General features: G+C 38.2%; 1 protein-coding gene across 1 annotated transcript in view; it reads left to right on the top strand.

The window, feature by feature from the left end:
- The first annotated feature begins 12589 nt into the window (after positions 1–12589).
- Positions 12590–13677, top strand: part of LOC136873825 (uncharacterized) — a 63217-nt gene continuing 62129 nt past the window's right edge. Inside the window, exon 1 of the mRNA XM_067147088.2 lies at positions 12590–13105. Within this exon, the coding sequence (XP_067003189.2) occupies positions 12989–13105 (117 nt within the window). The 5' untranslated portion in view covers positions 12590–12988. The remainder of the gene's footprint in view (positions 13106–13677) is intronic.

The raw sequence follows: 13677 nt of genomic DNA, 5'->3' as shown, positions 1-13677 counted from the left end.
GTCAAAATAAGCAAGCATGGAATGGTGGGAACGAGGTGCAGGTGGCCAAGTCAAGGCCAAAACATGCCTTTCTGCTGGAAAGATAGTTGCAACTGTTTTTTGGGACTATACGGGCATTTTGCTTGTGGATTATTTGCATGAACGAAGGACAGTGAATGCAGCCTATTACTGCCATATTGTGGTCGAGACAAAAGCTGCATATCACAACAAACATCGCTGGCAACCAGTCTGAGATGTTCTTCTTCTGCACAACAATGTAAGGCCACACACTGCTCTTGTAACATGGGAAAAACTGGAGGAAATGCATGGGACATCTCTGCAACATCTTTTTTGAGGACAGCATTAAAAAGTTGCCAATTTGGTGGCAAAAATGTGTCTCAAGTTCGGGAAACTATGTAGAAATATGATGTGCTTATTGTGTATTTGTTGGTGGATTCAATAAACATACATTACATACATTATCATTATAGACTGTTATGCCTTTCAGTGTTCAGTCTGCAAACCTCTGAGAATTTACTAAACGTCGCCACAATCCTCGATTTGCAACTAGTGTTGTGGCCTCATTTAGTTCTATACCTCTTATCTTTAAATCATTAGAAACCGAGTCAAACCTAGTCGTCTTGGTCTCCCTCTACTTCTCTTACCCTCCATAACAGAGTCCATTATTCTCCTAGGTAACCTATCCTCCTCCATTCGCCTCACATGACCCCACCACCAAAGCCGGTTTATACGTACAGCTTCATCCATCGAGTTCATTCCTAAATTAGACTTTATCTCCTCATTCCCAGTACCCTCCTGCCATTGTTCCCATCTGTTTGTACCAGCAATCATTCTCGCTACTTTCATGTCTGTTACTTCTAACTTATGAATAAGATATCCTGAGTCCACCCAGCTTTCGCTCCCGTAAAGCAAAGTTGGTCTGAAAACAGACCGATGTAAAGATAGTTTCGTCTGGGAGCTGACTTCCTTCTTACAGAATACTGGTGATCGCAACTGCGAACTCACTGCATTAGCTTTACTACACCTTGATTCAATCTCACTTACTATATTACCATCCTGGGAGAACACACAACCTAAATACTTGAAATTATCGACCTGTTCTAGCTTTGTATCACCAATCTGACATTTGATGCTGTTGAATTTCTTACCTACTGACATCAATTTAGTCTTCGAGAGGCTAATTTTCATACCATACTCATTGCACCTATTTTCAAGTTCCAAGATATTAGACTGCAGGCTTTCGGCACAGTCTGCTATTAAGACCAAGTCGTCAGCATAGGCCAAACTGCTTACTACATTTCCACCTAACTGAATCTCCCTGCCATTTTATACCTTTCAGCAGATGATCCATGTAAACTACGAACAGCAAAGGTGAAAGATTACAGCCTTGTCTAACTCCTGTAAGTACCCTGAACCAAGAACTCATTCTACCATCAATTCTCACTGAAGCCCAATTGTCAACATAAATGCCTTTGATTGATTTTAATTATCTACCTTTAATTCCATAGTCCCCCAGTATGGCGAACATCTTTTCCCTTGGTACCCTGTCATATGCTTTCTCTAGATCTATGAAACATAAACACAACTGCCTATTCCTCTCGTAGCATTTTTCAATTACCTGGCGCATAATGAAAATCTGATCCTGACAGCCTCTCTGTGGTCTGAAACCACACTGGTTTTCATCCAACTTCCTCTCAACGACTGATCGCACCCTCCCTTCCAGGATGCCAGTGAATACTTTGCCTGGTATACTAATCAATGAGATACCTCGATAGTTGTTGCAATCCTTCCTGTTCCCTTGCTTATAGATAGGTGCAATTACTGCTTTTGTCCAATCTGAAGGTACCTTACCAACACTCCACGCTAATTTTACTACTCTATGAAGCCATTTCATCCCTGCCTTCCCACTGTACTTCACCATTTCAGGTCTAATTTCATCTATTCCTGCTGCCTTATGACAATGGAGTTTATTTACTATCCTTTCCACTTCCTCGAGCATAATTTCACCAACATCCTTTTCCTCCTCCCCATGAGCTTGGCTGTTTGCAACACCACCATGATGATTTCCTTTTACATTGAGAAGATGTTCAAAATATTCCCTCCACCTCTCCAGTGATTCCCTGGGATCTATTATGAGTTCACCTGAATTACTCAAAACACTGTTCATTTCCTTTTTCGCTCATTTCGAGGATTCTTTATTACTGTCCAGAAAGGTTTCCCTGCTGCTTGACCTAGCCTTTCCAGGTTATTACCAAAATCTTCCCATGCCTTCTTTTAGGATTCAACAACTATTTGTTTCGCTCTGTTTCTTTCATCTACGTACCAATCCCTGTCTGCCTTGGCCCTTGTTTGAAGCCATTTTTGATAAGCCTTCTTTTTACGTTTACAGGCTGCTCTCACTTCATCATTCCACCAAGATGTTCGCCTTTTCCCATCTTTACACACAGTTGTTCCTAGGCATTCCCTTGCTGTTTCTATTACAGCATCCCTGTATGCCACCCATTCACTTTATATATCCTGAACCTGCTTACTGTCTACTGTTCGAAACTTCTCACTAATCATATCCATGTACTTCTGTCAAATTTCCTCGTCCTGGAGACTTTCTACCCTTATTCATTTGCAGACAGATTTCACTTTCTCTACCTTAGGCCTAGAGATACTTAGTTCACTACAGATCAGATAGTGGTCTGTATCATCGAAAAATCCGTGAAAAACTCGTACATTCCTAACAGATTTCCTGAATTCAAAGTCTGTTCAGATATAGTCTATTATGGATCTGGTACCCCTACCCTCCCATGTGTAGCGGTGAATAGCCTTATGCTTGAAGAATGTATTTGTAACAGCTAAACCCATACTAGCACAGAAGTCCAGCAAACGCTTCCCATTCCCATTAGCTTCCATATCTTCCCCACATTTCCCAATCCCCTTTCGTATCCTTCAGTTTTATTCCCAACTCTCGCATTGAAATCGCCCATTAGCACCATTCTATCCTTGCTGTTGACCCTGACCACGATGTCACTCAATGCTTCATAAAACATGTCAACTTCATCCTCATCTGCACCCTTACATGGTGAATACACGGACACAATTCTTGTCCTAATTCCTCCAACTGACAAATCTACCCACATCATTCGCTCATTTATGTGCCTAACAGAAACTATGTTGCGTGCAATGGTATTCCTGATAAAGAGCCCTACCCCAGACTCTGCCCTTCCCTTTCTAACACCCGTCAAGTACACTTTATAATCTCCTATCCTTTCCTCATTATCTCCCCTTACCCGAATATCACTTACTCCAAGCACAAATAAAGTTCATCCTTTTATTAGAATATTAGAATATGGCAACCTGATCAAATTTAAATCTACAAAATAGTGCCTCTCCTTTAATAGAACAATTAATTTTCTTCCATGATCATACACTTTTTATCTTATTAATAATTACTGTTCTAGTAGCTTATATTATATGCATCCTTGTTGCTGACTCAGCCAGTTCTACCTTCTTTCTTCCATAAGCCCCATTAACATTGATAGCTCCCCATCGAATTCCATTCCGTTCGCCAAGTTGTTTCCAAGGAGTCCCTCGCCTGTCAAATGGGAGTGGGACTCCATTACTCCCATAGGTCCGAGGCTTGCTTAAAGCGTTCTGAGCTCGGTAAATTCATGAAGCAGGATGCTGCCCTACTTGCACATAGTCGAAGTGAGGATCTCTCCTCTAACGGGTTATGGACCACCGGTGAATTGTATAGTCCTAGCCGCCTGAGCACAAGGAGGGCCAGGACTCAGAATATGTCCGAGATGCCCACTCCCATTCCATAGCAACTGGTATCCCGACTCTCAGGACCACTTACTAGGCCACTCAGCCGTTGTCCATGGTTCACGAACTAGGACGTGACTACAGTAACCCACAAACATGAACCAGGATTCAATAAAATTGTTAAAAAATAATTACAGTTTATATTTGATTCACCTAGTAATTAAATTTTACATATTTTGATAGAAGTCCACCTTATCAACACTATTAAGATACAATTAAAATCAAGTGAGACATGTTTTGTCCATATTTCTGGAACATTCTCAGCTACTTATTGAATAAGATAAATTCCAAAAATACTTTAAAGATATATACTGAAAATGTATGAGACAATGTAATTCACTATCTATCTTAAAATCATATCACAGTAGTATAAGCTATCTTACATTAAAAGTGTTAAAGGTAAAGTCGTGATGTAAGAACAGTCAAATGAGTCCATGTAAGGCAAATAATATTGGCATAATGACTCTTAAATACAATTAATTTTTTAATACCTTGTGTCCTTAAAAAGGCATAGACGTGTGTGTTGATACAGCAAATTGTCTAATGTAGCGATATGTTACATTTTATGTTGCTATTTTATATGATTGTAGGCTATCGTAAGCTTGCCAGCACATCAGCCACTGTAGGGGCTAGTATAACACAGCCATTTATAATTTATTTTATACTACAATATTCTTTTACACTCAAATGCACTAGCAATGATTATCCAGTCATAACAATAAAATAAATCTATAAAGACATCAAAATATTTCATTGCAATTTCTTCTCTCCAAGGAGTACATGTAGTCCCCACTTCCAAATGTTGAGAAGGGAAATGGCCAGTTCTCCCAAAACAAGTAGTCTTCTGTTGCTGGTTGTCCTCAGTTGGTTTAGCATGGGAGTTTGTCTGAAGATCTGGTACTTCCAGATGATGATGTCCACTTCCATTAGTCAGTAAGTACATAGGCTTCAGGCGATCAATTGAAATATTGACGTTCTTACTCTTGATGATCAGGGTAAAGTATTTTGATGACCTTTGGAACACTGGAAATGGCCCATCATACAGCTTCTCCAGTGATGACTTCACTCCACAGCCACCATAAGGGCAGTGAAACGGATTCTTCTACATCCAATAAACAATGTACAGTACATCATGCATATTTTATGAGCACATTCGACTTTCGTTTTGTTTACCAGTTCAGCCTGAGAACATTCATGACTATTTAATGTCAAAAACTTCATTTATAGTCCATATTGAATCCAGATTTACATTAAGGAGTGAGGTTAATTGTTTCCACCTATTCAATACTACAACAGTGTGACGTCATTAATACATCACATATTTATTAGATTTCAACATAGGGACTGGTTTCAGCATTCGTATTTGCCATCATCAGCCAAAGGAAAAATTGTTACAAGGCTTAATACAAATCTATATTAACATAATTTTAAAATATATGTATATACTGTACATATTGAACCATACTCTTAAACTATTTTGTATATTAGGTGTACACCATAAAACTTTTTATTGAAATTACTAGCATATTTCTTATGCGATATATTATAATTTGTTAACTCTGTACAATCTTTTGGATATAAATAGTTAAAATGTTGTCAAGTCCTTGTAATTGTTGCAAAATACTGATTAAGTATCTAGTTCAGTTAAAATCAATCTCTTAAAAAAACTTTTTACAGCTGCGGGCATACAGTATTTCTTGGCCAATTATACATCCTAGTTACTAACATACATTAAAATAAATTTGCCTAATGTCACATTTGGAACATTAAACATATTTGTTGTACCGAGCTCAATAGCTGCAGTTGCTTAAGTGCGGCCAGTATCCAGTATTTGGGAGATAGTAGGTTCGAACCGCACTGTCGGCAGCCCTGAAGATGGTTTTCCATGGTTTCCCATTTTCACACCAGGCAAATGCTGGGGCTGTACCTTAAATAAGGCCACGGCCGCTTCCTTCCCACTCCTAGCCCTTTCCTGTCCCATCGTCGCCGTTGTGTCGGTGCAACGTAAAACAACTAGCAAAAAAAAAAATTTGTACTTGGTATGGAGATTCATTGCAGTACAAGTCTTTGGTAAAATCTCTTAAATTTTTTTTTTTGCTAGGGGCTTTACGTCACACCGATACAGATAGGTCTTATGGTGACGATGGGATAGGAAAGGTCTAGGAGTTGGAAGGAAGCGGCTGTGGCCTTAATTAAGGTACAGCCTGGTGTGAAAATGGGAAACCATGGAAAACCATCTTCAGGACTGCCGACAGTGGAATTCGAACCCACGATCTCCCGGATGCAAGCTCACAGCCGCGCGCCTCTACCCGCATGGCCAACTCACCCGGTCTCTTAAAAATTACAGCTGCTTTAGACACTAAGGGTATTCAGTGCTTCTTGGGCAATTATACAATTTAGTTATTGACATACATTAAAATAAATTTGGCTGATGTCATTTTGAAACATTAAACATGTTTAGTTTGGTATGGAGGTCCATTCTAGTAAAGGTCTTTAGTGAAAAACAGTTCCTCATAAAATGAATGTTAGCGAACTATAAAAAGGGTTCACTCTGTCTTGGTAGAATGTGAAGTTAAATGACAATTCTGTATAAATACAATGCCATTGAATAATATTAATGTGCGTTAATAGTCTATATTTTTATTGTAGTGTCCTTAATTATGGATAGACTTGATAATAGTAAACTGGTGAACCGGGTTTCTTGAAAACATTACGTTCAAAGGATTTGAGATTCTAGAAATATCTCGATCCAAGACGGACCTCAAGCACCAAGTTGTCAAGAGTAAAGCCGGAGAGGGTGAGTAGTAGTGTACTCAATTGTGACGGTCAGCTGGGTTGGGTGCTTTAAATTATCAGTGACTTTTGCACTCTTATATTACATATGGTCGTACCCTAAATGGATCCAGAAGGAGTGAAAAGGATGAATAACTTGCTCGATAGTTTTGAAAAGGAATGTAAACAGAATGAAGCATTACTGAGAGACCAATGTGCTGCCAGAAAGAGACTATTTCCCGAAGACAACGCAGATGAGAGGGAAATGTTATCTTCAGAAGAGGAGGAAGACAATGCCAACAATGACACAGAAGAGAGTGAACATGACACAGACACGGAAGTTTTGGCTGATACTGAAGAAGAAGATGGAACTGAGGATAACTGTGTCAGAGTTGAACTCCCTCCTCGCCCACCTCAGTATAATGGAAGAGACTTGCAATCTAAATGGAACATACACTGCAGCGCTTGTTGGGGCCGAGTGAGGAGACACAACATCGTAACACACATCCATGGCCCGAAAGGTATGGCTCAAGATGATGCATCTCCTGTAGAAGCATGGAAATTATATTTTCCTGGCAGTATACTGGATAAAATTGTAAATTATACAAATAATTAGATCGAACAACAACAGGGAAACTACAGTAGACCATGTGATGCTTCAAGCTCAAATATCATGGAAGTCAAAGCTGTGATTGGTTTAATTTATTTAGCTGGGGTACTTAAGTCATCCAATCTGAACTTGAGAGATTTATGGGCGTGAGGTGGAAGTGGGGTTGAGCTTTTCCGCACTACTATGGGCATAAATAGATTTCAGTTTTTACTCTGAGCTTTACCGTTTGACTGTATTACTGATAGAACAGAAAGACAGTGTGTTGATAGACTCACAGTTATCAGGGAAATATTCAAGGATTTCATTGACCGTTGCAAAACAAACTCTTCTCTGAGTGAATATGTAACGATCGATGAAATGTTCGATGTGTTCCATGGTAAATATTCCTTCTGACAATACATTGCTAATAAGCTTGCAAAATATGGACTGAAAATATTTGCCCTAACAGATTGCAGAATATTCCATACACAGGATATGGAAATACATGCTAGGAAGCAACAAGAATGTCCCTATGAAATGAACAATAGTGGCAAAGATGTGGTTGAAAGGCTTATTCAACCAATTTCTTGATCCAGTCAAAACATAACTGTGGATAATTGCTATAGGTCTGTACCATTAGCCCATAGTATGCTAGCTAACCATAGGTTAACTATGGTAGGAACTCTAAAAAGAAAAAGGGAAATTCCTCCTCTCTTTGTACAAGCCAAAGCAGTTTGTTTGGTTTTGGAAACATAGCAACTTTGCTATCATATGTGCTCAGGAAGAACAAGGTGGTTTTGGTGTTGTCAACTATGCACAATGGTGATGAGATTGACAAAGAAGCAGAAATGCTCACTTTTTATAATCTCACAAAGGAAGGATTGGATGTGACTGATAAGCTAAAAAGTGCATATCGTTGTTGCTGGGAACAAACCTCCTGTGTGCAAAATGACAAATTTTTCAGGAGAAACATAAAACTATTCCATATAATAATATTTACCTTAATAATAACTGAAGTAATCTAGTTCCCTTCTCTACCAGTCATTTTATAACTCTGCACTGTTTAACTGCAGTAATATCAATTATTTGACCAAATATTTAACTTTCGTTCATTACATTGCCACATTGACACATTGGAGGTTATGGTTTCCACGAAATTACACATAGGAGATTTCGCTTTAAGAATGAAGCCTTTATTATGTTGAAGTTTTACTCACACACACATTTAATTACAGTTTATTGAGATGAATGCTTCCTAATTGTACTTTATTAAATTTATACTGACCAACTTGATCACTATGCTCTTCTGTCCAGCTTTACAGGGAGAGATCATCATAGAAGGAGTGGTAGTCATGTTCAATTACCTGCTTCAGTTCTTACAAATGAGTGAACTTAGATATTGGGATTGGCAACTGTGCAGTGCACAAACTGCATGGATCACCCAAAAGGAGAACTCATTCTCCTCCTCTGAGGAAGTTCTCCCCACTCTGCTGTGTGTTGCAGTTTGTAATTTATTCTTCCATCAGCTGAGTACCACAGTTGGTGGATATCTGTCACTACAGGGTCGCCAGATTTTCTTCCAGCCCATAATGATGTGGTTTGATTTATGCCCAAAATCCTTAAAGAAACTGAAGTCGACAGTTTTCACATTGTATGGTTTCTTGGGTCTGGCTTGCCACATTCTGGCTATATAATCCATGGGTGAATTAATTGGTGGGGAGAAGTACTTACACCACCATTGCCCTCGTGCTATACATAAAGTGTAACATCACCGTTCCTTAGAATATAAATTGTGAAATTGTGTACTTGAAGTTTCTGTCCGTAATATATCTTGGATGCTAGCAACTTAGGGCACAAAAGAACACTTTGAAGATCCGTTGTTACCACAACACGATCATCAGTAGCAGCCTCCTTAGCTTTATCTTAGCTTTATCCTTAGCTAAAATCTCATTTTCACAAATTCTGACACATAGGAGGTATGTTCCTGGCAATGATGATAATCTCTTTCACACATAAGTTGCCGATAGCCTCTAGCCCTCTTCTACACACTTCTAAATGTAGGAGGGATTAACATCTTCATCATTCTGCAAGCAAAGTGTGATATGAGTAGACGTATATTTCTGAAAACCCTTTCAACGGAACTGTGCAATGAATATTTACAGTGTCGCCTCAGTCTAGACTCTATCCCCCGGGGAATGAGGTAGAGACTTCAAAACTTACTTCAACCACAGCTGGTTCAAAAGCAATCTGAAGAAAGGCCCCAATACCCTGGAATATATAACGTTTATGACAGGACCAAGAACTAGAAAACGAAGACTACTTGCCCAACATGTTCACACTTTATCTGCCAGAAACATACTGTCTTCACTTGTAAAGATGCAGTTTGGGAAGAGAAGAACATGATGACGATGACTTATAATTAGTATGAACCAAGAAACTGTCACTCACCACATCATCTGCAGGCCTTCGGGCTGAGCAGCGGTCGCTTGGTAGGCCAAGGCCCTTCAGGGCTGTAGTGCCATGGGGTTAGTTAAGAAGCTGCCACTGTTATGAAACAGACTTTAAGTGATTATAAAGTGTATAAACAAAGAGTATTTGTTACTATATACTGGATATTTGCATTTTGTAGCTGAATAAACTGAATGGACCAGGACATATTTTCCAAAGGTTTACTGTACATATCTACATTTAGTATTTATTTTCCTGAGTTGTATGTAATTATACCATTTATATTATTGCTATCTTTAGTGAAAAAGAATGTATCAATTGACAACCAACGGAGGTCAAAGGCAAGTGAAGGTACTAAATTTTAAATAGAACAACTGACAGAGTTTCAGATTTAAGTGTCAAAATATTGTCCATTTCGCAAATAGAGGAGAAAGATAGTGATCCTGACATCGGTGTTTGGCTGACAGGCATGTTACCCAATGATAAGGTCAAGGCCATTTATGTTTGGTGTAGATTGGGGTGAAGAGCTACAACTCTTGGGATCTGAGGACAGATGGAAATACCAGCAAAATTTAACTGACATGATCTCTGAAATTGGAAGATGTAGAAATTTTTTTTATGAGATACTAATTTTAATATATTTATTGTATCCTTAGGTATTAGACAAGGATGACAATTTAAGAAAATTGTAAATAGAATAGTGTAATTTTAGTGTTTTTATATGACATTCTCCTCCCACGCCCTACCATCAAAACTATCTGATCTAATAATGGCACTACAAACTAATAATACTACTCAAATAGAATCCCATTACAAGAAGACCAAACCAATTGTTCTCAATAAAGGTATAATGTAGGGTTCTCCCTTATCACCAGTGCTTTACAATATTGCAACCGACCACATTTTCGAAGAACTTTCATCAACAGAGTTCCAGGAAGAACATGGATATTGTATAATGCCGGGCCTTCCTAACGTAACCATTCTAGGCTTTGCTGATGATATGTTGATTGTAGCAAAAAACAAGACTTCAGCTAGAAGATCACTGAAATGGCTATCAAGGAATTCAAAGAAACTGGCCTAACGATCAATGTCAACAAATCTAAATCCATTTCTATAGTAAAAGGAAGTCCTACCTACAAATCTCTAACATTGGATGGTCACAATGAAATTACATCTATAATTCCTGCAGAGACAATTCGCTACTTCGGAGTAAACTATTACAATGCTACCATATTTGATGCTAAATTAACGATGGAAAAACTTAATAGTAAACTAGACACATTAGCATCAACTGCACTACTGCAACCACACCAGAAATTTAATGTGCTATCAACCTACATATGCCCATCTTTGATCTACAAATTCCACACTACACCTTTACATCGTATACCTGTGAGTTTCCAATTGATACTGATAAACTTATCAAAAGCACCTTGAAAGAAGTTCTTCAACTTCCAATAGATACACCAGACAGCATGTTATACTCCGACAAAAAGTATAAAGGACTCGGTCCTTTCAAATATGGTTGGGAGGCTTATCTACAGCACATAAATGCATGCTAAGCTCTCCATCGATCCAACAATATACACATCAACCATACCAGAGACCTCCATACAGAAACAAAGAAGTGCTTCGGAAAGCTTTGTCTACTCCTGAATACTGAATACAAATCAGTTGAAGTCTCGTTCCTGCGACAACAACTCCGTGAGAAAGAATTTGATGCCTGGTGTGCCTTACCACAAAAAGGTAAGGGTGTTATACTGTATAAGGAATACACTCCAGCCAATCAGTGGGTATGAAAACCTGAAGGTTTAACTAGCAGCGACTGGAGAAATGCCATAAAACTGACAGCAAATGTAGTTCCAGTTTGTGCATTACCTGGCAGGTCCCAAGACAATAACTACTGTCAGCGTTGCAACAGTGAGACTGAAACACTTGGTCATGTCTTGGGTTCCTATCCACTTAGTCACACCCTGCGGAATTCACGACATCATCGCGTAAGATCTATGATTGCTGAAGCCCTGAGAGAAAAGCACTATACAGTCTACGAGGAGGTACATGGATTGTATCAGACAGGGTCAAACTGGCGGATTGACATGATAGCTATATCACCAGGCTCAAGTAAAGGGTTCATAATAGACCCCACAATTAGAACCGAAGCATCATCCACTCAACCACATGATGTACGCAAGGAGAAATGTGATATGTATGAACCTACAATTCTATACTATGCCGAGAAATATCATCTGGACTCCACAGAGGATTGATGATAGGAGCAAGAGGCACCATTACTCACACATTCCACAACTTTTGTAAGAAATTTAATTTGCATAACCAATTCATTAAGGACATTGGGTTAGCAGTCCTGAAAGGATCGTTAGCAATAGTAAAAAATAATTTATACTCTTAGTTATATCTTTGTTCTATGAGGAATTTCTGATGGATTTCAAAATTATTGACTGATACATTTTTTAATTATTTAGGCTTTACTATAATATACCTATCATTTATAGACACATTTTAAACTGCCCTTGTAATTATTAATCAAATTTTTATGTAAAGATTTGTCTTTTTGGCAGCCTCCAAATGGGGGAAGCAGAAATAAATGCATTTCCCAATAAATATATTTTATTTGATTACACACATTACATTTCTATTAAGAGATGTTTAGAACTTTGGTGTTTGATATATAATATTAAGTAAAGGTCCAAGAGATAATTGGTAGTGAGAGAAAAAAACGCTCAGGAAGAGGACAATAAGGTCCTCAAAATATGTATGGAGTATGAGGTGTTAAAAAAATAATTAATTAAAACAACTCTAAGTATTGACAAGGCTGACATTTAATTATCAAAGGTGTGTTTATTGGAGTACAGATTGTAGTCAATATGAATCATTATAAAAATCAAACTACAATGGTTAAGTTAATAAATATGGAAAATACCATAGAGTAAGGTACAAACAGAAATAACAAAGTCATCAGAAAAAAAAAAAAAAAAAAAAAAAAAGGGAAAGATTCCAAGAAAAAGTAAAACTGAAATAAAATATGATAGAAGTATACAATTACATAAAGTAAGTTACATGTAGGTGAGAACTATGGAATTCTGACTTTTCTGCTCCTTTTTACACATACTGAATTATAGGGTGCATAATGTTTTACTTTTTTTCCTAGTAGTTTAAAGTCACACTAACACATTGAAGGTTTTTGGTGATGCAAGGATGGGAAAGGGCTAGGATTAGAAAGGAAGCAGCCATGGTCTTAATTAAGGTACAGCCCCAGTATTTGCCTAATGTGAAAATGGAAAAACATAGAAAACCAGCTTTAGCCATTTTTATCATCATCATAACTATCAACATCATTATTATTAAATGAATGTTGTTTTTTCAGCTCTGGAAATACTCAAGGCCCTAGAACTGCCCAAGGACATCTACACAGTGGTACTGCATGTGAACGACAGCTCTCTAACAACTAATGCAACCAACTATGTAAGTTTACTTCTTACATTGAATTCAGAAATATTGTATGTTCAGTGAATAATTTAAACTTAACTGTGTACAGGTTATGGCAATAGTGAATACTTCCCTCCATATAGGATTGATGTTGGGTAGTTAATCTGGCTGTAAAATAGAGCCAAATCCCCATGTGTGACACAACACACACCTGCAGCCCTACAAGGATGTGTGGAAAGTGGTAGTAGTAGAACTGTACTGGTTATGAAGAAAATAGTTTCAAGTTATGAGGGATCATTGTTACACCTAATTGTGTGTGAATTCTTATAGAGAATTAGCCATGCAGTGAGCTTGTATTCAGGTGATGGTGTGTTTGTGTCCCACCATTGGCAATCCTGAAGATGATTTTCCATGTTTTCCCATTTTCACACCAGGCAAATACTGGGGCTGTACCTTAATTAAGGCCATGGCCACTATCTTCCTAATCCTCACACTTTCTCATCCTTTTGTTACCAAAAACCTTCCCTCTTACCTTCTCCCCTCCTCTGTAACATTCCCCTGTTTCTCATCTTTCCTGTTCTATTCTAACTGAAGTAACTTATACCGAT

Source organism: Anabrus simplex, chromosome 1 (assembly GCF_040414725.1).
Source record: "Anabrus simplex isolate iqAnaSimp1 chromosome 1, ASM4041472v1, whole genome shotgun sequence".
Lineage (NCBI taxonomy): Eukaryota > Metazoa > Arthropoda > Insecta > Orthoptera > Tettigoniidae > Anabrus > Anabrus simplex.
This window is presented reverse-complemented; position numbering and strand designations above follow the sequence as displayed.